This window comes from Rhinolophus sinicus, chromosome X, assembly GCF_036562045.2.
Source record: "Rhinolophus sinicus isolate RSC01 chromosome X, ASM3656204v1, whole genome shotgun sequence".
Classification (NCBI taxonomy): Eukaryota; Metazoa; Chordata; class Mammalia; order Chiroptera; family Rhinolophidae; genus Rhinolophus; species Rhinolophus sinicus.
Window position 1 is genome coordinate 39,965,615 of NC_133768.1, and position 27,843 is coordinate 39,993,457.

The following is a 27,843-nucleotide window of genomic DNA, read 5'->3' on the forward strand; positions in this document are numbered from 1 at the left end:
TCGATTCACCGCTACGTCACCTGCGTGCGGCTCCCCATTGGCTGTCTGCTACACCTGTCTTCATCCCGCCGCCTACGCCCCCCTTGAGCCATACCCCCCCGCGCGGACCTTCCCATTGGCTGCCCGCCCCTTCAGGCCCTGCCCCCGCCGGTCCCGCCGCCGGTGCCGTCGGTGCCGCGGCTGCCGCCGATATGGCGCGCACGGCCCCTGTGGAGCCCCCGCTGCGGCCTCCCGCCCCCCCCTCGCCAGCCGTGGGCGAGCCCCGCACCTCTGTCGAGGCAGCGGTGGCCCCGCGGAGGGTGCTCTTCGCCGACGAGGCCCTGGGGCTGCCTCTGGCGCAGCTGCGCCGCTACCGGCCGTGGGGCGGGCCTGGGGCGGGCAAGATGGCGGAGGCGGCCGGGCAAGATGGCGAAGGTGGCGGGGCTGATGAGGACGACGATGGCGAGGATGGGGATGAAGGGGAGGAGGAAGAGGAGGCTTGCCCTGAGCCCTCGTCGCTGTGCCCTGTCCCCGCCGGCGGGGGGTTTTATTTGGTGCCCACATTTTCGCTGCCGCCCGCGCCGGGTCGTCTGGAGCGCTTGGGGCGCGTCATGGTGGAGCTGGAGGCACTGCTGCCGCCTCCCGGAGCGGTCCCCGGGGGTGCCGGGGTGTGGGTGCCTGGGGGACGCCCTCCGGTGCTGCGCGGGTTGGTGCGCGTGCTGAACCGCTCCTTCGAGAAGGCGGTGCACGTGCGGGCCTCACACGACGGCTGGGCTTCCTTCTTCGACCACCCAGCCCGCTACGTCCCGCGCAGCCCGCCGGGGGCAGGAGCGGGAGGACCAGGAGCAGGAGATCCCATCCTGGATCCGGGCCTTGGCCTGGGCTCTGGCCAGGCGTCTGCCTCCTCACCCGACGACTGCGGCCGCACAGACCGCTTTGCCTTCCAGCTGCCCTTTGCTGAGGGCGCGGGCGATGGGGCGCGCCTGGACTTCGTGGTGCGCTATGAGACCCCCGAGGGCACTTTCTGGGCCAACAACCACGGCCGCAACTACACAGTCCTGCTACGGATCGCACCCGCTCCCACACCCACTGATGCTGAAGGGCTGCTCCAGCAGCAGCAGCTGGAGCCACAGCCCGAGTGCCAGGGTCCCGTGGAGGCTGAGGCCAGGCAGCTGAAGAGCTGCATGAAGCCGGTGAGGCGCAGGTAATGTCTGCCAGCGCCACCTCCGCCAAGGCAGGGCTGTGTCTAGGATGGAGGACAAGCATCCTGACCCAGGAACCCCTCAGGCCTTCTCTCCAGGACAGGGAGGAGGGCACATTCAGTCAGTTAGTCAAAGAGTAATGGAGGCCAAACATGTGCTAGGCTCTGTTTTAATTACTGGGGTTTCACTCATTCATTTATTGAATTCCACTGTAAAGCCCTGAACAAGACAGACATCTTTCCTGCCCTCAAGGATCATACAGGCTCCTATGGGAGACAGTTGGAAAAAACAACAAGCAAGCAGATAAGAAACATAGGGATAAAGTTAGCTGCTGAGAGGAAAGTAAAATAAGGGGAGAGTTTGGGAGGGAATAGCTGCTTTAGACAGGGTGTTCAGGGAGGGCCTTTGAAGAGGTGAGTCCTGGATGATGATAAAAAGAGTTATGCACAGATATGGAGGGAGAAAGTTTGTAGAGAAGGAAACAGGACTTTTCCGAGGAGGTGCCATTGAAACTGAGCCTTGAATGATAAAGAGGAGCAGTTATGCACACATGAGAGCAAGAATGTTCTAGGCAGAGAGAAGAGCAATTGCAAAGGTCCTGAGATGGGAATGAGCTCGGTATGAATGGGCTGTGTGCTGGAGTAGAGACAACTGCAGTGACATGGTAGTGTGGACCAGGGGCCTTGCTAGTGGGGGGCAGTGAATCTGATCCATTTGACAGCAGGAAACCAGGGAGAAACTGGTTAAGGAAGTGATGCCACCTGGCTTTTCCAATTTGGCCACGTCTAACCTTGAAACCTGTGCACTCTTTACTGTTATGCTCTAGTCTGAGGCCTGGGGAGGTGAGCTGGGCCCATGCTCTCACAGGGAAGCATTGGCTCTGGCAGAGGCAGAACCAGATGGGCCTGGACTTGGACGCTCATTTCCTTTGTTTTTGCCACACCACCTGTGACTATTCAAGGCCTAGGAGAAGCAGTTAACACAAGAGGCCCTGAGACAAGATTCTCCTAGGTTTTCTCTATCAAGCTATATGTTCTTCAAGGTTAGCAGCTAGGCCTGATTCTTTTGGGGGTTACCAAAGTCTAGTCTGGGATATGTAGATTCTCCTTGCATGCATGGGAAATGCATACATTTCCCTGGTCCTGAGAGGACTGGAAATGGGAATGGAAAAGTGCTTTTCTGGACCTTGTATATGCTGGATCAGAAGCCTCTGGTTGCAGCGCGATGTTTTGTGGTCCTGGCAAGGCCTTAGGTTGTGGGTGGTTCAGAATGGTTTAGCTCAGGCAGTGGGCAGATGTGCCTGGGTACTTGAGCGAGCACACAAGCACCCACTTACTGACCTGTGAGCTCCATAGTAACCTGAGACAGTCTAAGGGGGGCAGGCAGCATGCTCTTTCCTTACAGTGTTAAGAGTGCACTCTGGCATCTGGGATTTGTGTGAGACCTGGCAGGGACCCTGCTCTTTGCTAGGCACTTGGCTGAGTATTTGCATGCAATGTGTCACCTAATCCTTTAAGTGTTCCTGGTGAGATAGACTGTTTTATCTCTCTCTCCTGGATGAGCAAACTGAGGCTCCGAGTCCACAGTCCCAGGGCAGATGTGGGGAGGAGTCCTGGTCTGCCTTGGCTTAACACCCTTAGGAGATGTCCTTGTCCCCTTAAAAACAAAGACCAAGAAAGCCTCAGCATGGCCTGTAGGCATTCCCTGCCTTCTCCCCCAGATCTGCCATCTACTGGCCTTGTAACCTTGGCCAACTCATTTAACTGCACTGTGCCTCAGTATCCTCATTTGTAAAACAGATAATTATAGCACCTACTTCACAGGTGACAAGTAAGAGCACTCAGAATCGAGCCTTGCTCATAGTGGTGCCATATAGGTGTTGGCTAGTTGGCACTCAGTAGATCACACATGCGGTTCCTTGGGTTCCTGTTCCAAACTCGGCTCTGCCTGCCACCAGCTGTATGGCGTTGCTTCAGTTTCATCATCTGCTAAAGGGGAATGACAGTCACTTGGTGTGGTTGGCTTGGACACAGCAAACATGGGCAAGGTAACCGAAGCGTGGCAGTAGCCGCGAAAGACAATAGTGGCGGGCTTGTACTTACTGATCTCTGTGCTAAAGCTTCGAGTCCATTCTGAGTCCTGCTGTGCATGCTGTGTGCTCTAAGTGCCATGATTATGCCCATTTAATAGAGGGGGAAACTGAGGTAGCTCAGAGAGGTGAGCCGGCTTGTTTAAGTTCACTCAGTGAGTGGCAAGACCAGGGAGGAGATGCTAGGGGCATTTTTGAAAAAGAATCTGGTCCTCTTGAAGGTCTGATAGGATTCGGGACAGATTCCGCACTTTGCTTCTGGTGTTCCCAGCTTGTTACCTTTTCCTTTTTTTTTGCTTTACTGAGAGGTACAGCTACATGAAGTGTACTGAACTTAAGTGTTGAGCTCAGTGGATTTTTACATATTTATGCCCTTGTGTAACCATCACCCAGATGAAGATATTCAGCTGTTCCAGTGCCCCAGAATCACCTTTGTTTATGTCACTTTTCCCAAGTCGTCATCCCAGCCGGTTGTCGTGGGAGCCCTGTCTGTAAGATGCGACAGTTTGGGTAATAGAGTTTGGTAATTTTAGAGTGTGAAAGGAAGGGAACAGAGAAATCAGAAGCTTGCAGGGCCAAGGTGGGTGGAGAGGGTGTTTTTCTTTTAAAATACATGGGTGGTTTTAAGGAGAAATTGAAGCAGCCCGTTCAGACAATTGTTTTGGTATCTGGCCCCAGGTCTGTGGTTCCTAACATGACTTGTGATATTATTTTAAGTGGGCAGATGGCTTTTTGATAGCTTCTTAATCTTTTGATCTCAGCTCTTGCAAAGGAGAGGTTGGTGCTCATTGCAAGATCAGCGATAAGATTTTCTTTGTAGGTTGGTGGCTTTCTTGGCGAGTACATTTCAACTTATTATTGTTTTAAAACCTTTATGCTGCTGGTGACTTGGAGCGCTGTTGAAGAACAGCCGCCCCCTGTGACCCAGCCCTCTTGGGAAATGGAGGATCTCAGGAGATAGCCTTAACCTGCGGGAGCCCTGTCGTGGAGGGCCTCCCATTCAGGAAGTCTTGGCTGCAGGCCCGCTGTGCGCAGCCACATCAGGTCAGGACGTGGGAGAAGCCATCGGGAGACAGCTCAGAAACCGAAATGGCTGCATTCCCTGGGTTGCTGGACCAGTCTTTTGATAACCCTTAAGCTTAGAGATGATTTCTCAGCAAGCGTTTATTGAGGGCCTACTATGTGCTGGGCGCAGTGCTAGGTTCAAACAAGGAAAAAGATGCTGAGATGTCAGAGGGCTTGTGGTGCAATTGGGTGGAAAGGGCCAGGCACAGAGGGCTTATGTGAGACCTGGCAGAGACCCTGCTCTTTGCTAGGCACTTGGCTGAGTATTTGCATGCAACGTGTCACCTAATCCTTTAAGTGTTCCTGGTGAGATAGACTGTTTTATCCCTCTTTCCTGGATGAGCAAACTGAGGCTCTGAGTCCACAGTCCCAGGGCAGATGTGGGGAGGAGTCCTGGTCTGCCTTGGCTTAACATCCTTAGGAGGTGTCCTCGTCCCCTTAAAAACAAAGACCAAGAAAGCCTCAGCGTGGCCTGCAGGCATTCCCTGCCTTCTCCCCCAACCTGGCTTCCATGGCTACTAGTCACACCTCAGGCCGTCGTCTGCCTTCTGAGCTCCTATCTCCATGGTCTTTGCAAGGTGCCTTGCCCCTTCCTGCCTCAGGGCCTTTGCCCATGCTGTTTCTGTCACCGGGAATGTTGGTCCTGTGCCCCTTGCAGGCTCCTCATTTTGATCCTTCAGTTCTAAGAGGGCTTCTTCCAGGAAGCCTGTCCATCCTAACTTCCTCAGGTCCCGGTTTTCTTATAGAGCCAACCATGCAAGCCCTGTTAGAGAATGTCTTGGAGTAGAGCAGATGAGCATTGCCAGACATTCAGGATCATTTTCCACTCTGCCTGCCAGTAGATCCACTCTTGTCTCTTCCCTGATGTGACTCTTTTAAATGTTCTTTACTTTCAGATTTTACTTCCTGCTTCAAAAAACCAAAATAGAAGCCGTAAGAATGGAACTCCCCACAACTTGCAGTTCCCAAACCTGCAAACTGATTTCCCTCCCTTGTGTTACAGGGGAGGAGTGGGTCCTTTTCTTCCTCAGGCCAGGCCCCCAACTCGTGCTCTGGGTTCCATTTTCTGCCATTTGCTCCAGAACCTGACATAATCAGTTTCCCTTTCTCTCCTGGCAGCTTTTCACTGCCCTCCTCTCCTGATCCTCTATCGGCCTTTATACATGCCAGCATCTCTACTGCCTTAAAAATCTGTCCTTTGACCCCACCTCTGTCCCTGCTGCTTCTGGCCAGCACCTAATCACCCTCCTCCCTTCATTGCTGAATCCCCTCTAAAGAGTTGCTGCACTTGTTTCTACACTTGCTTTGGCCCCTTGCATCTATCAGATTCCACAGCTAGGATTTTGGCTTTCTTTTTGAAGTGGTTGAGCACTCCTACTTAAGACACTTTCTTCCTTTGCCCTGGGACCACACTTTTCTGCTTTTCCTCTTAATTCCCTGGCCCTTCTCTTTCTCCTGCCCTTCCTTTCAGCCTCATGTATCCAAACTTTTGTTTCCACTTAGCTGAAGTCCCAGAGATGCCTCAAACTCCCCCTTGTTCCAGATTGAATCCATCACCTCCCATACAGCCTCTCACGCCCCTAGCCCTCCCTTGCCCGTTTTCCTTCTAAGCATCCTAAACTCTCCCTGACCTGTAGTTCGGGCCAGGGCCCCTTGTTCTGGGACATTCTTTACTTTTCTGAAGGCATTGACCTCAGTTTGTAGTTAGACTTCATTAAGGGATTTTTGGATGACTCTGCCCTGCTAGACTGTAAGCTCCGCGAGGGGTAGGGACATGGTCCGCTTGTGTTCACCTCTGTATTCCCACAGGGCCTGCCTCAGTGCCTGGCACTTAACAGGTGCTCAATAAATGTTTGTTGAAAGATTGAGTGTGAGTATTTTTTTAATGTTTTCCTTCACACTAAATTGTAAGCTTCCTAGTTGGGTTTGCTCACCATTGTGTCTCCACGGTCTGCCATGGGCTGATGCACAGTAAGGCCTCGAGTTTTAGGTGCACCTGTGGCTGAATGGGTGGGAACCCAACTGGCTTTCTGAGTTGTCAGCGTCGGGAAACCAGAACAAAGTTGAAATAGGATGGGCCAGGGGTGATCTTAGTTGTCTGGAGAGTGAGGACTTAACGTGAGTGATACTCTTATGCCACAGAAAACCGGTAGTGTCGTAGTTAAGGACGTGGGCCTGAGGACACATACTATGAGAGGGGCAGAGTTGGGGTCCTGCTCTAGTGGCCCAGTTCTTAACTGCTCTACCAGGCTGGGTGACACATCTGACTTGCTGGGCAATGCTGGACAAGTTGTTTCTTCAGAGCCTCCATTTCCCTTAGTGGGAATGTGGAGGGGATTACTGGTTGGTAAGCCCTTCACAGGCGATTTCCCTCCATTTCCTCAATCCATCCAACAGCTCTCTGAGGTAGGTATTACCATTGTTCCTTCCTCACAGATGAAAGTGAGGCATAGAGAGGTACAGTAACTTGCTCCAGGTCACATAGCTGGTAGGTGGCAGAGCTGGGTTTATTCAAAGTTACGTGTCATGACCCTTAATTATTGAGATGTGAAATCCATGTACTGGATTCCAACAAGCATTAAAAAAAAAGAAACGGCACAGGAAATAATCACAACATGTAGTAAAGGTAAGTGTTGTTTCATGCAAAGAACAGCTGTTTCTTACATATATGTATATATATTTACATATGTATGGGATGTGCTGGGTTATCATGCACAATGTGTTTCTTACTGTGGGTCATAGCCAAATGAAGTCACTGCTGTCAAGCCCCTAGCACAATATACTCCTCCTTCCACCCTCCTGGATTGTCCCTAAGTTCCAGAGTTGACACTGACACAGACTATAGTTGGAGAAGTCAGAGCAATGCCCCACACAACTTGGTGGCTTTCATAGCTGCCTTCAAACCCTGTTCTTTTCAGAAAGCAGATAGCTCAGGGTAACCGGGATTCCAAGTATCACAGGGCAGGTTTCTGAAGCCACCTGTCCCCACCCCCCTTCCCTGAGAGTCAGCCTTATCTTCAGGTTGACTGCACATTGCTGGGGTCTGCTGAGTTTGCCTTTGGGTTTCAGTGTGTGACCCACTTTTGGCTGGCCAAGTTCTTTGAAAACATGAGCGTTGGGGGTGCTCACGGAGAACTCCGGTGGTGGGGCTGTCCGTGATGTGACTGCTCTGAAAGTCTGCTCTGCTCTTTCCCATGGGGGTTGTCAGGCCTCGTTTGCTCGCTCACTCTGTGGAGATTCAGTGTTTTATTCTGTCTCGGCTGACCTAGGCTGGGGCCAATGGTACCTCTTTCTGAAATCTCACCCCTTGGTCTCTGGGTGCCATCTGAGGTCAGTGGCCATTGAGTTTCCTGATGGCAGGAAGAATTTTCACACCCAGGAGGCTGGCGTACAGGCAGGCCCCTTCTAGGCTATACCATTTTGACTGGTTCTCACAAGCAACCGAAGGACATGTGCTCAAGATGTCCCCGGGCTTGTGTGTGCCAGCCCACTGCTGCCCATTGCTCATGAGGAGATACCACGTGGCATTTGTGGGGCTGGTGCCCAAAGCAGGCTTCCTTCTCAAAAATGATCAAGCACACTGGAGGTACAGTTTTGTTCTTAATCTCCTCCCTCCCCATTTTTCTAAGAACCCTTCTTCTCTGTTACTGATCAGTGAGTCAGTATACATTGGTAATCCATTTCTGTCACTATGCTCCTTTTGGTTAAAGTCATAGCTGCCCTCGAATGTTTACTGTGAAAGACCATTCAAGGATATTTAGGTTTTCCTTTGTTTTTAAGCTCACAGTTTCAAACACTGTCTTCAAAATGGAGCCCTCTTTGGGTATTATCTGTGTGATGTATCGTTAGTGGGTGTAGAGACATGGTTCTTTGAGCCTCAGTTTCTGCATTTGTAAAAAGGGAAGGGTGTTGCTTTGAAGGACAGATGTGAAGGTTTTTCGAATGACTTGGTGTATCAATGAAAAGGGCCCATGCTGTAGGCGCAGACAATAGATGCTGGTGCCTCCTGCTTTCATTGCTGACTTTGGAGGTAGGGAGGTACCTGTGAGTTACCTGTGTACTTCTCACTTCGTGGATCTTTTGATTGGCTAAATCGTTTGACCTGATTTTTGCATGTTGCCCCTGTTCTCACCCTCCTTGGCTGCAGAAGAGATGCTCTGGGGGCTGGAGGATTTGATTTTATTTGTTTCTCTTTCTTCAACTGACCTGTGGCGTTCTTTTCCTGCTGGTTGACTGCGTCCTGAGATTCCCCCCCCCCCCCGCTCTCTTACATACACCTAGGACTCTGGAGTGGCTGTCAGAAGCTTGGTTGTTGTGCATGTCAGCCCTGGGCCAGATGGCAGGGGACAGCTTGCCTAGTCCTGCCTCTGGGAGAGAAAGCTGCCTTTCTGTCTGTTTGTGAGTCTTCTCAAAGTGACTTGCTTTAGAAGATCCTAGGAAGATGACATTTTCTTTAATGAAGGAATATACCAGCAAAAGAAGTCTTGTCAGGCCATAAATCCAAAAACCTGGATTTTAGAGCCACTGAGGGGACTGGTACAGGACCAAGCCGGTTTGCCCACATCCCCCTTTCTTGTCTGTCGTGTATAGTTGTTGGCTGGGCTCCTGGAGCCGCCCACTCCACGCCCTGTAGTATTCTCATTCAAAGACCTCTGGTGGGATACGTGAGCCCTAGTCCATGGAAAAAGATGGATGGTTCCTTCTGGAGCTTCCAGGCTCTAAATCCATGTACATGGTTCAAGTTTCCTGCCCAAGGGTGCTAATAAAAAGCAGTTCTTGCAGCCACTTCTGTGTCTGGTGGTTTCCTAGCCACATGTCCCATGAAGGCAGGGAAATGGCATGAATTATGTGGGCAAAAGGCAGGTCCAAAGAAAAGCCTGAATGAAGGTGGAGGGAGGGAGCGTCTACTATTGCTGCCTACCTTGATCTCCTGGAAAGGATTGGAGATCAGGTTGAGGTAAAACCCCAGTCTCCCTCACCCAAGAAGCAGCAGTTTGTTGTTTGAGAAGACTTAGGAGCTGGAAAGCCTAGGCTTTGACCCATGCTGCGTGACCTTGAGCCATTTACTCAGCTTCAATTTCATCATCTGTAAGATGAGGATAATACTGACTACTTCAGATGATTAAAAGTACCTATCTCAGGGTTGCTGTGAGGATTTAATTAATAGTATACGTGGAACACTTAAAACAGTGCCTAATGCCATAGTAACTATTTGGGTCAGCTAGTCATATTCTGTGTGAGTGAAGGTAATTGATTACATGTTTTCAAAATATTGTAACCATTTTCAGAAATGTCAACATCATCAAGTTACCTCTAGGAAGAAACAGGTTTGAGCAATTGCCTCCTGTGAGGTCTCAGAACATGTTTTAGTTAATGCTTTCCTCGCTGCCTTAATCTGTAAACATTTGATACTCATTTGTGAGAATGAGAACAGTGCTTTCTCCATGATCCCCGTGACCCCACCCATGGCAGGGACTGGCTTAAATACACTTAGCTTGTGCCACTTAGACCTTGGGGTCCGACTTGCCTGGTGAAGGAGGACCAAGACCAACGAATATCTACAGTTGATTCAGCCCCTGCTCTGGGCCAGGCCCTGGTGTCTGGATTGATGTCCTCATTTCTCTTGACTGCCCTGTGCTTGGTGTACACATCCTGGATCCCCTGTGCTCCGTTTTAAGGTGAGGAGGGTGACGCTCAGGGAAGTTATGTGCCCTGCCAGGCTGGAGGGTTGGCGGAGGGAACCATGCCTCTGTGACCCCAAGTTACTTCCTTTTCTGCTGACCTCCTTCCCATTCTCAAGTCACTTCCTCCCTTTGCTGCTTCCTGTCCCCCCCCCCCAGTCCTTGCCTGCCCTTTCTGGGAAAAGATGGGCTCCTCCACAGCCAGGAAGAGACCCTAAAGAAGTGATCCAAATTGTTCATAAAGCTATACCCAATGATGTCTGCTGAAGCTGCTTTGTGAGAATAAAATGGAGGAAATAACCTAGCTGCTCAGTAGGAAGGGAATGGCTACATACCTTATGGTGAGCCCATAGGATAGGAATAGTAAGCAGCCATTTCCAATGTTTACAAAAGTACATCATGATGCTTCTTACTGTTAAATGGATAAAGTCAGCTGTGGAATTATAGCTGCAGAATCTAAATGATTTCATAGAACGTCTGCAATGAAGTTTTCCAAAATGGTAATGGTGGTTGCATCTGGCTGATGTGTGACTTTTTTACTGCTTTATGCTTTCCTGTATTTTGTAAATTTTCTACAATCAGTGTGTAGGACTTTTATAAGTGGGATAGAAGGAGGCAGCAGAAGAGAGAACAGCTGTCAGGTGAGGCTGAACCACCACAGAGGCTCAGAAGTTGCTGGTGGGTGGCAGAACTGGCCTCTCAGGGTGTTAGATCCATGCATTCTCTTCTGTGCCCCACAGGCCTAATGAGGAAGAGCTGAGGATGAAGAGCATGGATGATAATACACCTGCTGTGGGTAAGCAATTGGCAGGCGGTGGGAATTTTCGCTTATATTTACCATTTCTTTCTTCCTCTTCTTTTCCTTTCTATACAAATTAAGAAGCACCCTCTGCCTTAGACTGTCACTGGAAGCTTCAGAAGCATAACTGCCAATTGGCTAGAACAGATTTTCTTAACCAAACCTGGCTTGCTTGTCCGCCTGCCTCGCCCCAGCACTGCCCTTCTTTTCTCTCCAGCAGAGCGCCCTGATATCCAGGAGTCAGTGGGTCCCTTGGTGGCCCCCACCCCTCTCCGCCCATGGCCACAGATGACACTTCAGGTAAGTAGGCCCTGGCAGCCTTTGGATGGACAGCCCGATAGGAGGCTGGATGGTGGGGGCTGGCTTGCTCTAGGTCCACCCTAGATTGCAAGAACATCCCCTAAATCAGAACTCGATGGTGTAGAATGCAGTTATTCACCTGGGCTTATTGAAATGTCACTTGTTAACCTAGCAAATATTTATTGAATGCTTGCTCTGTGCCAAGCACTGTTATGGATGCTGGGAATATGGTAGTGGCCAAAAAATGCTGCCTTCATGGGGCTTACTGACATTTCAGTGGAGTGAGACACAACAAAACAAAATAATAGTTCAAATATATGGTATTGTAGATGATGATGAGTGCTCAGGAAAAAAATAAAGGGATGGGGGGGAGAGAGAGAGCGAGAGCGAGAGCGAGAGCGAGAGAGAGAGAAAGAACGGGGTGGGGGGAGACACGTTTGCAACTTTAGATTTTAGAGCGGCCAGGGAAGGCCTTAGTGGTAGGCGAGATTTGAACAAAGACCTGAGGAAGGTGCGAAAGTGAGCCGCGTGGATAACTAGGGGAAGAACATCCCAGGTAAGTGCAAAGTCCCAGAGATGAGGCCGTGACTAATGTGTGTAATGAATAGCGAGGAGCAGTGAGTGAGGGGGAGCAGGAGGAGGTGAGGTTGGAGAGGTGGTGGGGACACATTGTGTAGGGCCTCGAGGGCCATGGAGAGGACTCTGGCTTTTACTCTGAGTGACAAGGGAGCCACGGGAGTGTCGTGAACAGAGAAGGGCTACGATCTGATTTAGGATTTCACAGGCTCCCTCTGGCTGCTGTGAGGGAAATAGACTGCAGGGGTGAGGGCAGGAAGCAGGGGGACAGTGAAGGAGGAGGCCACTGCAGCGGGCCAGGCAAGTGACGCAAGTGCTGGCAGGGAGGTGGAGAGATTCTGGAGATGTTGTTAATGTGTAATGTGTGTGTGTGTGTGTGTGTGTGTGTGTGTGTGTGTGTGTGTGTGACTTTTATTACAAAGATTTTCAAGTATAGATAAAGAGACTAATGTAATGAACTCATATATACTCATCACCCAGCTTCAACAAATTTCAACACATGTCTATTCCTACGTTTTTACACTCCACCCATTTCCTCCCGTTCCCTATGGAATTATTTTGGAAAAAACCCAGACATTATTCCATCCATAAATACTTCTGTTTGTATCAGAAAATTAAGAACTATTAAAAAACAACAACCTGCCATCATCACACTTCAGATAATTAGCAATAATTCCTTAGTGTCATCAAATATTTGGTCAGTGTTGTAATTTTCTTACCTCATAAGTGTTTTAGGATCCAAACAAGGTCAAGACATTACATTTGGTTGATGGGTCTTTTGGGAGTTTTAAATCTCCCCCACTTTTCTTGTAATTTGTTCAAGAAACCTTGTTTGTCTTATAGAGTTTCCCACAGTCTGGATTTGGCTGATTGCATCCATGTGGAAACATATTTCTTACTCTATTTTTATTAATTTATTAATTCTATTAAGTCAATCCATTATTACATTTAATTAATTTAGTAAACTATTAATTTAATGAAAATAATTTATTAGATATAATCTGTTATTAATTAAAATAGAATTGATTCTGTTTAATTCTCTTATTCCCACTTCATTTATTAGCTAGAATTTTTCTCTAAAGAAAAACTTTCTCACATCAGCTGTCTGGCTACCTTGACAGTATATACCTTGAAGGTATATAGTTTGTATAAGAAAAGCTGCATAAATACTTAATTTTTCCCCTTTGATTTTCTAGTCTTTAGAAGAAATGAACTTCTCCATAGGTGACCAAATAAAGGATTTTTGTTTTTGGTATATCATTATTAACTCATGAATTTTAAACATATTTGATAAATGTCAACCCATAGCCCTTATTTATTCTGATGCTTAAATTGAACTGTCTCTGGCCAGTGGAAGCTTATTTAGATTGGCTTCAGAATCCTTTTGACACATACCCATCGTTCTTTGAGCGCTTTCTCACAGGCTGGTATGGCAGTATGTCCTAGACTCATCTTGTATTTTACCTGCCCCCAACCTAGAAACAGCCATTTATTTAAGGAGCCCTGGTTCCTTTTAGGGGAGAATGGTATTTAGATCTGGGTGTTAGGTGTGCTTGTTGCTACGAGATCGGTCATTGTTTCTAGGCCTCGTCAAAAGATAGAGCTAGGAAATACATTTTTTAAAAAGAGAAAATACGTAAATTCATGAAGATATTCTAGATATGTTTTAGAGGTCAACCAACAGTATTTACTGACAGTCATTCACTGAGTATTGGTGCCCGCTGAATTCCTCAGCTTTATGATTTGCGGGAAGCCCCCTTTGACTTCATCTAATTTTGTTATTTTAATCTTCATTACATAATCTTTGGAATTTAGAGAATTATAGAGGGTTCTTTAAGGCGTTTTTATCTGGAAACACCTGTGGGGCTGGGTGTGGGCTGTTATCAGTTCTCACTGTCTCTGCTTGTCCTATCCCCTCCTCTACTTCATTTCCTTCCCCTTTTTTCCTCTCCCACCCCCCCCAATGGCTCCAGGTGTCTGAAGTTACAGTGACTGGCAACCCCCCAGAGGAAGGTGACATCCCCAGAAGCAGGCTGCCTGTGGCTTTCACAGAGGTCCATCAGGCACCGGCCATCAGGATTCCCCCGTCCTCCTCTCTCTATGGCCTGGGTGGCTCCCCCAGGGACCAGGCCTCAGGGCCTGATGCAAGTGAGGGGGCAGCTGGGCCTCTCCTGGAACCTAGCCAGCAACGGGTGGAGGCCACGTGGGAAGTATCAAGTGAAAACGGAGGGGGCCGAAAGGACTCCATGGTGGGGGCTATTATGGATGAGCCCCCCGGGGGTCTGGAGATTGTGAGTGGGTTGGAAGAGCTGCTCGGCGAGGACACCATTGACCAGGAGCTGGAGCAGCTCTACCTGTCCCACCTGAGTCGCCTGCGGGCTGCTGTGGCCGCAGGTGGGGTAGGAAGTGGTGGGGAGGGCTCCACAGATGGAGGGGTGTCCCCCAGCCATCCTCTGGGCATACTTACGGACCGCGACCTGATCTTGAAGTGGCCTGGCCCTGAGCGGGCCCTGAACAGTGCCCTGGCTGAGGAGATCACACTGCACTATGCCCGGCTGGGGCGTGGTGTGGAGCTCATCAAGGACACGGAGGACCCTGATGAGGAGGGTGAGGGTGAAGAGGGACTCTCTGTGATACCCTCCAGTCCAGAAGGGGGCACCCCCAAGGAATCACCTCCAGAAATCCTCTCCGGGGCTCATTCTGTGGTAGCTACTATGGGAGATGTATGGCTCCCGTGGGCAGAGGGCTCAGGATGTGACAGCCCTGTGGTTCTGGGTACAGAGGGTCAGTTCACTGGGGCTCCAGAGAAGGGGATGGGCAAGGACACTGACTCTTTGCATGTTAATAGGGTGATACCTGGGGTGACTGGGTCCCTGGGAGGTACAGAAGCCCCGAAGGAGTTTACCACTGAGTGGGCAGACAGCTGGGTTCCTATATCTGGCAAAGAACCAGCTGCTCCAGTCCTGCAGGGGCAAAATCTCACCCTCCTGGGTACCTTGGGGGCTGAAGTCTGCTCTTCCAGCCTGGCCAGGTCCCATGTGAGCTCCCAGGATGAAGAGGGTTCAAGCCTAAGCCTCGAGTCCCCAAAGAGGTCTCCCATCCTAGCAGCCCCTGCAGAATGTATGTGTGTTTTGCCTCCCCAGCTCTGGGGGCCCTTGACCCAGACTCTGGGAGTCTTGGCTGGCCTGGTGGTGGTCCCCGTGGCTCTGAACAGTGGTATGTCCCTCCTGGTACTTGTACTGTGCCTCTCTCTGGCTTGGTTATCGTAGGAGCTACTTGTGGGACCAGCAATAACAGGCGTCTCCCTCTCTGGGATCTGGGGAGGGGCAGCACCATCCCCAGAGGAGAGGATTCAGATGGGACAAGGGGCCTGTATAGTGAGGGGTCCTTTGCTTTGGAAAATGCTTGACTGGAGAGAGACCTCCCCACCCTGAGCTCTCGAGTCCGCACAGGGCTCCTGTGGTGATACCAGTGGAGATGAACAGGGGACTGGTGGATGGTGGGAATGAGAACTTTAAAAATGGAACTGGGCATGTTCTACCTTCCCCCATACCCGTCCCCCGAGCCTGTATTTATTTTTATATAATTCTCTGGATGAGGGAGAGTGGTCGTGAGCTGGTCTTGGGGCACAATTACCCAGAGATATATTTATTAACAGCCAACCTGTGCAACCTGCTGGAGCTTTATTTTTAATTTAATTTATATAGAGTAACTATTATTATATGCCACAATAGAGCTCTATGAGAAATGATGTGTCTTGCTGTGCAGTGTTTTCCTGTTCAGGCGTGTGTGCTGAGTGGTCATGTTCTATGGGAGGGCCACCGTGGGGCATGAAGGGTGGGACATGGTCACGCCTGCTGCTGCTACTTCAATATGTCCTTGAGGATCTGTGTCACCTCACCTTGTGGTCTGCTGGTCGTTGAGGGGCAGGTCCTTTGGTAAGAGCCACATTCTGCCAGGGAGTGAGGAAGAGTGGTGGCCACGTGAGGGTTTGGTGTCACACACTTGGTTGCGGTGGTGGATGTGGTCAGCTGTGGATGTGGGGATAGCTTGTGAATCAGCCACAAGGTTTTGAAGTCACTGGAAAAAACAACAACAGCCTTTGACACCAGCAGGGAGACCCTTTTGCCTCCAAGATTGGGAAGGCCTCGGAAAGGACAGAGGAGTTAATGTGCTGCAAAAAATTCATACCAGAGTTGCTGTCCACAGACATTGCATTTTTAACTCAAAACAGGAAACCCAGAAGCTTCGAAAGGGTAGATATATTTACTGCATGCAAATTAAAAACTGCATAGCAAAATAACACACCATATCCCGGGGGTGCCAAAAAATATGTACAAGTGGACATTTTGGTCATTGTTGCTCGAGCAGTAGTTCACCGTCATCAGAAGTGTCCGGACGCTGATGGTAACCACTTTGAGCACCTCTTGTAACTGCAGAAGTCAGATGTGACTTGTATTCATCTTTTGCTATCGGCATATATCGAGTATTACAATTTTAATACAGTTTTTTTCCTTTCTTAAATGTGTATACATGTTTTTGGCACCCTCTGTTTACTTCCCTTCACAGTAAAACTTTGTACCACCTTTCTTCAGTTCTTCTTCTCTAGGGCTCCAATGCTTTTCTGAAACAGCCTCAATCAGATTTTTTGCCTAACCACGTCAGCAAAAGTGCTGAAGTCACTGATGATGTTCACGTAGTTACACTAGTGGTCCCGTCTCAGACCTCATCTTACTTGACTTATTGGCAGCGTTTGACACAGTTGATCATCTCCTTGACCTTGAAATACTTTCTTCACTTGGTCTCCAGGACACCACACTCTCCTAGTTTTCCTCTTTCCTCACTGGCCCCTCTTCTAGAACAGTTCCTGGCACATAGCAGGTGCTCAGCAAATACCCATTGAATGAAATAAATGAAAGACCAAGCAAATGTATGTGGGGAAATACAAAGAGATGGCTAGAGAACTTGCCATCAGTGGTTATAAGCTCCGTTCAGTTCTACAAGTGTCGGCTGGCCATATCTGCTCTGCCCCGGGGACACAGAAAGGAGCTCGCAGTCTATGGGGGAGACAGACACAGAGAAATAAGTTCAGTGCAGCGTGGTTAGTCCATTAACAGTCACGCACACAGTGGGCTTGTAGGAGCCCTAGGACAAATGCTCAGCCCAGTGTAGGAACTCTGGAAGCCTTGGAGGAAGTGTTGCCTGAGCTGAGTTTTAAAAAATGAGAAAGAATCTATGAGGTAATAAAGGTGAAGAGAGGGCAGTCCAGTCAGAAGGAATTGCAGAGGTCTGGAAGTGGAAAACAGCCAGTGAAAATAAATCAGCGCACTCATGTTTCACCTATCTTTTAATGAGAATATTCTGACTTTGTCAAATATTAAAGTCCAGACATGTGTTGGTGTTCTTCCATTGATGTGATAATTTGATCAATGTTAAAAAAGGCAGCTTTATGGCAGTTGGATTGAAAAATTACCTAAAATGGACAAATTACTACAGACATATATCTTGCCCAAACTTGTCTCAACAAAAAGGGAAAACTTGAGTAGTCCTATTAAATAACAGAACCTGTAGCCAAAAGTCTCTCCACACAGAAACTCTGGGCCCATATGGGTTTGCTGGTGAAACACTCAAGGAATATGTAATTCCAATTTTACAAAAGCGATTTTAGAGTATATAAAAAGAAAGAACATTCTTAATTCATTCTATGGGGCTGATACAACCTTAATACTCAAACCTGATGAGTGAAAAAAGAATATTACAGAACAGTCTCAAGAAAATAGATGCAAATATTTTAAACCAACTGATAACTGCCCATCTAAGTCTGTTCAAGGTGTTATAACAAAATAGCATAGACTAGGTGGCAAGGAATAAACAACAAACATTTCTCACAGGTGTGGAGGCTGGGAGGTCACGATCAAGGTGCCAGCAGGTTTGGTGTATTGTGAGGGCCAATTTAGTGGTACATAGACCGCTGACTTCTCACTGTGTCCTCACAGAGTGAAGGGACGAGGTTGATCTCTGGGGTCTCTTATAAAGACACTAATCCCATTCATGAGGGCTCCACCCTAGTGACCGAATCATCTCAAAAGGCCTCACCTCCTAATAATCATAACACTGGGGATTAGGTTTCAATATATGAATTTTGAAGGGACACAAACATTCAATCTATAGTGCTGCCTAAGTCCAATACAGATGCTCTTTGACTTATAATGGAGTTACTCCCCAATAAACCCATGGTAAGGTGGAAATATTAAGTCAAATGCATTTAATACACCTACTAAACATCATAGCTTAGTCTACCCTACTTAAATGTGCTCAGAACGCTTACATTAGCCTACAGTTGGGCAATTATCTTGAGTTTTGCCTAAAGAGTAGTTGCCTTCCTCTTTTTCTCACCAGTAACAGGAGACACAGATGGGTGTTTTGTAGATGTGAAAACACAAAACACAATATCAAAAACAAACAAACAAACAAAAAACCACAAAAAAAACCCACACCAAAACCCAAAAAACCAAAAACCGAAAAAAAAAAGAAAAAGAAAAAAAAAAAAAGCCCAAAACGCTGGCAACACAACACTGTAGGGTATCAGTTATTTATTCTTGTGATTACGTGGCTGACTGGTAGCTTCGGCTCACTGCCACTGACCAGCATCTCTAGCCTGGGAAAAGATCAAAATTCAGAATTTGAAATACAATTTCTACTGAATCTGTATCGCTTTCCCATCATCATCAAGTCAAAAAATTGTAAGGCAAACCATTGTAAGTAGGGAACCGTCTGTATATTAAAAAAGTATAATATGACCAAGTTGCATTTATTCCCAAACTGCACTCTGGTTTCACAATTGAATTTGATTAGCATAATTTGCTCCATTGGCAAATTAAAGGAGAAAAACCACAATTATCTCAATAGACATAGAGAAAGAATTAGATAAAATTTGACAACTATTCATGATTTAAAAAATTTTAGCAAGTTAGTTGAATAAACTTTCTTAACATAAAGAGTATCTATATATTTGGTAAACTGCATATTTAGAAGTGAAATGTTAAGAGCTTTGACATGGATTATGGCAAGCATCCCTGCTGTCACCGTTTCTACTCAGCACTGTACTAGACGTCCTACCAAGCACAATGAAGCCAGGGGAAGAAATAAAGATTGGAAATGAAGAACAAAATTGTTATTATTTGTGGATGATACCATTGCATATGTAGAAAATCCAAAAGAGTCCATGGATAAATTATTAGAATTATTAAGAATTTAAAAAAATTTCTGATACAAAATACATATTTAAAAATCTATTGCTTTTATATGCTAATAAGTGGAAACTTTTAATAAAGACACCATTTACAAACTACTTAGACATTAACAAAAGAGGGCAAGATCTTTTTGGAAAAAGGAAAATCTTATTGAAAGGCATTTAAAAAGACTAAATAAGTAGATATACATGTTCATCAAATGGAAGAGTCAGTATTGTTAATCTATCAGTTCCCTCTAAACTATTTTGTAGGTTCAGTGCAAGTCCAGTCGTGATTCTAATAGATATTTTTTTTTTGTGTGTATCTTAACAAGTTCATTCTTAAATTTATATGGAAGTGTCTCCTAGCCAGGACACCCACACTTATTATAAAAGTATAGCAATTAAGATGGTGTAATATTGCTGGAAGGGTAGACAAATTAGACCAATGAAAGACTAGTGATCTCAGAAACAGACCCATTTATATGCAGGCACAGAATAGGTGGCCAAGGAGGCATTGTGAGACGAGAGGAATAGTTGGTTATCCAAAGTGAAAAAAAAAAATTGGATCCCTACTTCACAACACAAATAAAAATAATTGTAGGTGGTTTCAAAACCTAAATGTGAAAGGCAAAACCAAAGAGCTTTAAGAATTTAATATAGAAGAATACCTTCATATACTCATGGTAGAAAAGTTTTTCTTAAACAAGACATAAAAACACTAACCATAAATGAAAATTGTAAAACAGTCAATTACATTAAAATTAAGAATGTCAAAAAAACACCATAAACAGTGAAAACCACAAATTGGGACACAAATTGGGAGAAGATGATTGAAGCACATATGAGAGATGAAAGGCTCAAACATAGAATATATTAAAAGTTACAAACAGAAAATGCAGATGTGCCAATAAGTGTACAGAGAAATTGTATACGTGTATTCTCAGGATGCAATATTGTACTATGAGAATGAAAGATATAGAACTACATGCAACAGCCTGGGTGAATTGCACAGACATGGCATTGAAGAAAAGAACCCAAACACAAACGATTACAAACTGTATGATCCATTTACACAAAGTTCAAAACAGCAAAACAAATCCATTGCTAGTGGTAAAATTATAAAGAAAAGTAAGGGAATGATTATTAACAAGTCATGATAGTGTTTCCTTTTGGCGGAGGGAAGGATATGATTGGGAAGGGACCCAGGGGATTTCTGTAATGTTGATAATGGTCTGCTTGAACTGGGTGGTTGTTCATGGATATGCAATTCATTAATATTCATTAACATGTACATTTCACAAGCCTCCCCCCAAAAAAAAGAAGAAACCACAATTAAAACAAAAGGCAGTGAGAAGTGGGAGTAATATGGCTCTTTGGGACTCCTCCACACAGGCTCTGGGTGACCCCGGTTTCCTTGTTTATACCATGAAGTGTAGGAGGCTTTCTTCCTTCAGAACTTTCCCTGGGGTCGGGGTTTTGCCTTCAGTCCTGGAAGTTACCGAGGCTCCCTCAGCCCTGTCTGTGGAAGTCATGTTTTGGGGAATTGTTTTTTCTGTGTCTCCTGACACCAGCCATGGAGTGGGGCCATCCCGTCTCTCAGGGGATGGATAGAATCTGTCATTTTGTCCTCAGATGTGTCCGTGGTGTTAGAGCCTCGCAGATCTCATTTAAAAGCCAGAACCCCAAGTCCTGGTTGTATGACCTTGGGAAGTCACCTGTCCTCGCTGAGCTTTAGTTCCTCCTTCATAAAAGGGAGCTAATGCCCACCAGGCAGGGTTATGAGTTTTGGGCAAACATGTATAATGGCTCTCACTTGTGACCACATTTGATTTATCTAGTAGTCCAGGTAGCGTAGCAGGGCAGGCAAGAGGAAGGGCTCTGGAGTGACACAGTCCAGGAATAAACTGCTGCCGTATCACACGATGGGCATCTTACTCAAGCTCTCTGTGCCCTACTCTGCTCCTCTGTTATTAGGGTAATCACTTTCCCTCCTCACAAGGTTATGGTGAGGTTTGAATGAAATAGCACAGCAGTCACCTCGGGCAGTGCCCAGCACAGAGAAAGCATTGAGCGAACGTGAGCTGTCATCACGTTCCAGCTGTCATCTGGAATTCTAACAATCACTATCACCCATGGTACTTTGTCCCCACACTCAAGTATGTGTATTATGGAGGTGGGTAATGTGCAGGGTGAGGGCCTGCTTGTACCCCAGGCCCCTTCTCCACCTGCCCCCTTGAGAGGCGCTGGGTCCCCACACACCCTGCCAGGGAACCTGCACCCTCCTCAGTCTCCCCTGTCTCTGAGACTGACAGAGGGGATGGGGCACCATCTCATAGGGGCCACAGGACCGGGCATTTCTGACAGAAATGGGGGCCTGAGGGAGAAAGGAAGAGAGTGGGGGGACATGTGTTCTTTGCTCTCCTAGTTTTATATTGCTAATGTAACAAATTTACAACAAATGTAGTGGCTTAAAACAACACAAATATATTATCTTCCAGTTCTGAAGGTCAGAAGTCTCACACGCTGTCGGCAGGGCTGCATTCCTTTTGGAGGCTCTGGGAGAGAATTCATTCATCTTTTCTAGCTTCTAGAGGCTGCCCGAAGTCCTAGCTCATGCCCCCTCCCGCCACCTTCAAAGCCAGCAATAGCCAGTTGAGTCTTTCTCTCATCAAATCACTCTGATTCTCTCCTGCCTCCTTCTTTCACGTATAAGGACACTTGCGATTACATTGGACGTACCCAGATAATCCAGGATAATCTTCCCATCTCGAAATGCTTAAATTGAATCACATCGGCAAAGTTCCTTTTGCCGTATAAGGCAACATATTCCAGGTCCTGTGGTTTAGTATGTGAACAGCTTTTGGGGGCTATTATTTTGCCTATCAAACACCTCCTCCCTCACCACGCCTCTGTGGTGACTGCCAGTGTCCCCACAATGGGGCCACAGAACTGGATAGATGGGGCTTGAACCTGAAGGGAACAAAGTTCCCCCTCCGAGGCGGAGAACTGTGTCACCGTTAAGATTGGGTCATTCTTGTAATAATAGCAATAGCAACACCATCAGCATTTACCTCACAGGTACTCTGTGTTAGACACTGGCTGATCATTTTACGTAAGTCATGCTTTGCTCACGACAACTCCATGATGTCAATTGTACTTTCACCAACCAGTGTACAGAGGAAGAAACGAGGCCCTGAGTGCCTTTTGTGTTCTCAACAGCCCTGAGCACAGTCCTTTGCAGGGATCTTCCTCCTCCTCCTCCTCTCCGTCCTCCTCCTCCTCCTCCTCGTCTTCCTCCTCCTCATCCTCTTCCTCCTCCTCCTCTTCTTCCTCCTCCTCCTCCTCTTCTTCCTCCTCCTTCTCTTCCTTCTGTTTTTCTTCCTCCTCCTCTTCCTCCTCTTCCTCCTCCTCCTCCTCCTCCTCCTCCTTCTCCTCTTCCTCCTCCTCCTCCTCCTTGTTACTACAACCAGTATCTTGATCTCACTGTGGCCTCCGTTCTCTGTCTTTGGCTCTTAGCTCTCAGCCAATCACATCCTACAACCCCTCCACTTTCCATTTTGGATGTCTGTGGTCCAGGGTGAGTCCAGGTCCAAATCTGAGCTTTCTTCTAAGTGACAGTGACCTTTCCCTTTCATTCAGGGAAGCCCGACTGAAGCTTTTCTCTCATGCTGAGGTCTTGGTGTCACCAGGCATAGCTCAGCCATGGACTGTCCACGTTGCAACCATACCTGTCTTTGCCAGCAGGGGGTGTCACATCTCCAAGATCTGGAAGGCCTCAGAGAAGACAGAGGAAGCACAGAGGCTTAACCATTCACACCTGAGGGGGCCACAGGCCTCTGGATGTGTGAGCTCCAGGCTGGGGTGTCTCCTGAAAGCTTCCCTCTCTGTGTGTGTACAGCTGGGGTCAGCCTAGGGACAGCTCTGTCCCTTCCTCCTGGAGGACCCTGGTCTTAGTCAACATTGTTCAGTCTTCTGAAGATGGCCTTCTTCTCCCTCCTGCTCTTTTTCTACCAGAAGCTCATTTCCGTGATGGAAGGAAAATTGTCATATTTTTAGTCTTTTTCTCGTTGAAAGGTTGCATTATAGGCTTATTGTTTTGCACAAGATAGACTGGCTCTGTGGCCTGGACCCCAGGGCAGGTTGGGCTACAGCTCAGATTGTCCTGAGGGCATAGTAGATTTGGCCCAAGAGGAGGAGCAGGTCAGAGTTGTTGGGGAAGGACTGACTTGTGCCATTTCAGGCACAGCCCCGGTCTGCCTTCTTGGAAGTGCTCAGGGCAGGCAGGTAGGCAGGTGGGGAAGCTCTGAAATCAGAAACATGGGCCAAGAATCAGTTGAGGTCCTCTCTGTGGTGCTCTGTGATGACCAGCTGCCTGTGCCACCAAATCCTTCCTGTTTATCCTCATCTCTGCCCACGGGGAGCCCTGAGAAGAGCTCAGTGAGCTCACCGCCCCAAAGGTTACTGTGACCCATCTGGAGCCATGAGTCATCATCACAACTGCCCCCGCTGAGCACTAGTGTAACTTATCCAAAGAGTGGCTCACGCGTTCTGAAATGATTTTGATGATGTGTCATCATTTATTATAACCATAGTTTATTCAGTTATTCTCCTATTGGATGGTTAGGTTATATATGATTTACTTTTTTGCGATCCTAAACTAGCTGTGGTGAGCATTCTTGTACATACATGTAAACCTGGGAGAGATACAGGAATGTTCATATAGTGAAACTATTTCTAATAGCAACAATCTGCAAACAACCCAATTATACATCAATAGGAAATGCTTAAAAGCATTGTGTTATATTGAAACCATAGAATAATACACAGCTATGGGATGGAATGAACTAAAACCACGCACAGACAAAAGTGAAAGAAGTCAGATACAAGAGTGGACACACTACAGGATTCCCTTTATATATGGCTGAAAAGCAAACAAGTACGGTTAGGTGTCCATATGCCTGTGTTAAAACTGTTACAGAAAGCAAGGATTTTCACCTGCCTGATTGACTGAATTAAAAAAAATTATTAAAAAATATTCTCATACAGTAAAATTGACTTTGGGGGTTCTGTGAGTTTTAACAAGGGTATAGACAGATTCACATAACCACCACCTCATTCAGGATTCACGACCATTCCATCACCCTGCGGAACTCCCATGTGCTGCCTCTTCACAGTCACACCCTCACACACAAATAAATATGGCCAATGGATATTTTACAAGATATGCCTATAGCTTTTCCAATACCACACTGTTTTGCTTACTGTAGCTTTATAGTAATTCTTAAAATTCATGTTAGCCCTCCAATTTTGTTCTTCCTTTTCAAAATTATTTTGACAATTCTAGTTCCTTTGTTTTTCCACATACATTTTAGAATGAGTGTGTATCTACAAAAAAATCCTGCTGGGATTTTGATTGGAATTGCATTAAATCTATAGATAAATTTGGGGACAATGGACATCTTAACTATATTGACTCTGTCAGCCCATGAACACATTATGTCTCTTCATTTATTTAGGTGTTCTTTTATTTCTTTCATCAGCTTCTTGTAGTTTTCAACATTCATAGATCCTGTACTTGTTTTATTAGATTTTTTTTTGAGGATCTATTGTAAGACAGTATTGGGAGTGTGTTTTTAAAAATTTTGATTTGCATTGTTCATTGCTAGCATATAAAAATATGCTTGATATTTGTGTGTACTTGTATTCTGCAGTGTTGCTAACCTTATTAGTTCTAGTATTTAAAAAACAAATTCCATAGAATTTTCTTTGCCGATAGACATGCCATCTGAGAATTGGGGTGGTTTTATTTCTTCCTTCCCAATCTGTAAGCCATTATGTCTTTTTCTTGCCTTACTGAACTGGCTAGGACTTCCAATATAATGTTAAAGAGCAAGGGTGAGAGTGGACATTCTTGCCTCATTCCCGATTTTAGGGAGAAAGCATTCAGTATCTAATGGTCTGCCATGGTAGACAAAATTGCACACATTGGCACAATTTGTTGCTGGATTAATGAACTGTGTGGCCACTGAGAAAGGACTCTTAGAACCTTGTGCTGATTTCCTCTGGATTTCACCCCAGGCACTTTTTCCGTTGCTGATTTTATTTAGTATTGTTAAGTTGTAATAAATCTTAGCCATAAGTACAGCTGTATGCTGAGTTCTGTGAATCCTCTTTGCAAATCATTGAACCTGGGGTGGTCTGGGGGACCCTCAACACAAATGCATACACATTATAGATTATGTATTTATTCTTTTCTTTTCTGAATTTTTATGAGCGTATTTGAGCCAAACTGAAAACATTGTTGGGAAGCAAGATCTCAAATGTTACTAGATTATGTATCCTTAGTGATTTTTAAAATCAATTTGTAATATCTCTCATTATCACTGGTAATTTTCTTTGTTCTGTAGTTACCTTGTCAGATATTAATAGAGTCACTCAAGCTTTCTTTTTATCAGCGCTTATCTGGTATATCTTTTTCCAGCCTTTTATTTTAACCTACCTATATCATTATATTTGAAGTGAGTTTATTGTACATTGCATACGAGGTCTGACAATTGTTGCAACGATGTTGCTCACCTTTTTTGAGATCAGAGGGATTATTCATTATGAATTTGTACCAACTGGACAAACAGTTAACCAAGTTTACTAGTTGGAAGTGCTGAAAAGGCTGCGTGAAAAAGTTAGACGACCTGAACTTTTCACCAACAATTCATGGTTCTTGCATCACGAGATGCACCAGCTCACACGGCACTGTTTGTGAGGGAGTTTTTAGCCAGTAAACAAACTGTATTGGAACACCCTCTCTACTCACCTGATCTGGCCCCCAGTGACTTCTTTTTTTACCCGAAGATAAAGGAAATATTGAAAGGAAGACATTTTGATGACATTCAGGACATCAAGGGTAATACGATGACAGCTCTGAATGCCATTCAAGAAAAAGAGTTCCAAAGTTGCTTTGAAGGGTGGACTAGGCACTGGCATCAGTGCATAGCTTCCCAAGGGGAGTACTTCAAAGGTGACCGTAGTGATATTCAGCAATGAAGTATGTAGCACTTTTTCTAGGATGAGTTCGCAAACTTCATTGTCTGACCTTGTATAGTTGGGTCATGTTGCTTTTATTTAAAGAAAAAAATCCATTCTTACAATTTTTGACTTTTAATTGGTGTGTTAGACTATTTACATTGAAGGTAATTACTAGTATGTTTAGATTTATGTGTACCATTTGTTTTCTGTTTCTTCCGTCTGTTTTCTGTCTCTTTGCTTTCTTGCTTTACTTTGACTTATTTGAACATCTTTTACTATCCCCTTTAAGTTTATCTACTGTGTTTTCGACTGTATCTCTTTGCATACTTTTTAAAGTGATTCATCTATGAATTAAAATATACATAGTTAACTCTTTACAGGCTACTTAGAATCAGTATGTTTACCATTTCACATGGAATGTAGAACCCTTACCACCATGTAGGTCCCTTTAGTCTCCCCCTCTTTTCCTTATAGTTATCTTATATATTACATCAACATACATTGAAACCCCATCAGACAATGTTTTAATTTTCACTTTCAATCCTCAAATATAGTTTAATTAATTGAAAAGAAGAAGAATACTGTATTTGGCCAAATTTTACCTATTTCTGCCACTTTCCTTCATTCCTGATGTTCCAAGTTTCCTTCTGGTATTATTTTCCTTCTGTTTGAAGAATTTCAATTGCAATTCCAGTAGGTCTGCTAACAACCCATTTTTCCCCCCACCCCCGTCATCTGCAAATGTCTTTTTTTACACATTCATTCCTGAAGAATATTTTTTTGGATGTAGAATTCTGGGTTGAAAGTTCTTTTATTTCAGCATTTTAAAAATGTTGAGACACTTTCTACTGGCCTCCATGATTTCTGATGAGAATTCTGCAGTCATTTGAATCACTCTTCCCCTATAAATCATGCATCCTTTTTTCTCTGACTGCTTTTAAGACTTTCTGTCTTTAGTTTTCAGGAGTTTGATTATGGTGTGCCTGGGCATGGATTTCTATGTCTCTATCCTGTTTGGTGTTTGCTGAGCTTCATGAATCTTTACCAAATTTGTGAAGTTTCCAGCAACTATTACTTAAAAAAAAAAAAAAAAATATATATATATATATATATATATATATATATATATATATATATATATATATATGACTCTTATTTTTAAATTTATTGGGGTGACAATTGTTAGTAAAATTACATAGATTTCAGGTGTACAATTCTGTATTACATCATCTATAAATCCCATTGTGTGTTCATCACCCAGAGTCAGTTCTCCTTCCATCACCATATATTTGATCCCCTTACCTTCATCTCCCACCCCCCCCCCCCCCTCCCCCTTACTCTCTGGTAACCACTAAACTATTGTCTGTGTCTATGAGTTTCTGTTTCTCATTTGTTTGTCTTGTTCTTTTGTTGTTTTTGGTTTATATACCACATATCAGTGAAATCACATGGTTCTCTGCTTTTTCTGTCTGACTTATTTCGCTCAGCATTACACTCTCAAGATCCATCCATGTTGTCACAAATGTTCCTATATCATCTTTTCTTACTGCCGAATAGTATTCCATTGTGTATATATACCACAACTTCTTTATCCATTCATCTATCGAAGGACATTTTGGTTGTTTCCATGTCTTGGCCACCGTAAACAAAGCTGCAATGAACATTGGAGCACACGTGTCTTTATGTATAAATGTTTTCAGATTTTTTGGGTAGATACCCAGGAGAGGGATTGCTGGGTCATATGGTAATTCTATTCATAATTTTTTGAGGAACCTCCACACTGCCTTCCATAACGGCTGCACCAGTCTGCATTCCCACCAACAGTGTATGAGGGTTCCTTTTTCTCCACAGCCTCTCCAACACTTGTTACTATTTGTCTTGTTGATGATAGCCAT

At 45.7% G+C, this 27,843-nt stretch overlaps 1 protein-coding gene across 3 annotated transcripts; it reads left to right on the top strand.

Moving 5' to 3' along the window:
• Positions 1-103: 103 nt before the first annotated feature.
• PPP1R3F (protein phosphatase 1 regulatory subunit 3F) lies at positions 104-15,442 on the top strand. Of its 3 annotated transcripts, none has more exons than XM_019714308.2 (4): positions 104-1,183; positions 10,757-10,812; positions 11,033-11,115; positions 13,665-15,442. In XM_019714308.2, exons 1-4 carry the CDS (start codon positions 192-194, stop codon positions 14,958-14,960), a joined length of 2,427 nt encoding a protein of 808 aa, XP_019569867.2. In that variant the 5' UTR covers positions 104-191; the 3' UTR covers positions 14,961-15,442. The 3 variants fall into 3 exon arrangements, with proteins under 3 accessions (XP_019569867.2, XP_019569868.2, XP_019569869.2); XM_019714309.2 differs by having other exon boundaries at positions 11,036-11,115; XM_019714310.2 differs by lacking the exon at positions 104-1,183 and adding an exon at positions 5,421-10,013 and having other exon boundaries at positions 11,036-11,115.
• The last annotated feature ends 12,401 nt before the right edge of the window (positions 15,443-27,843 follow it).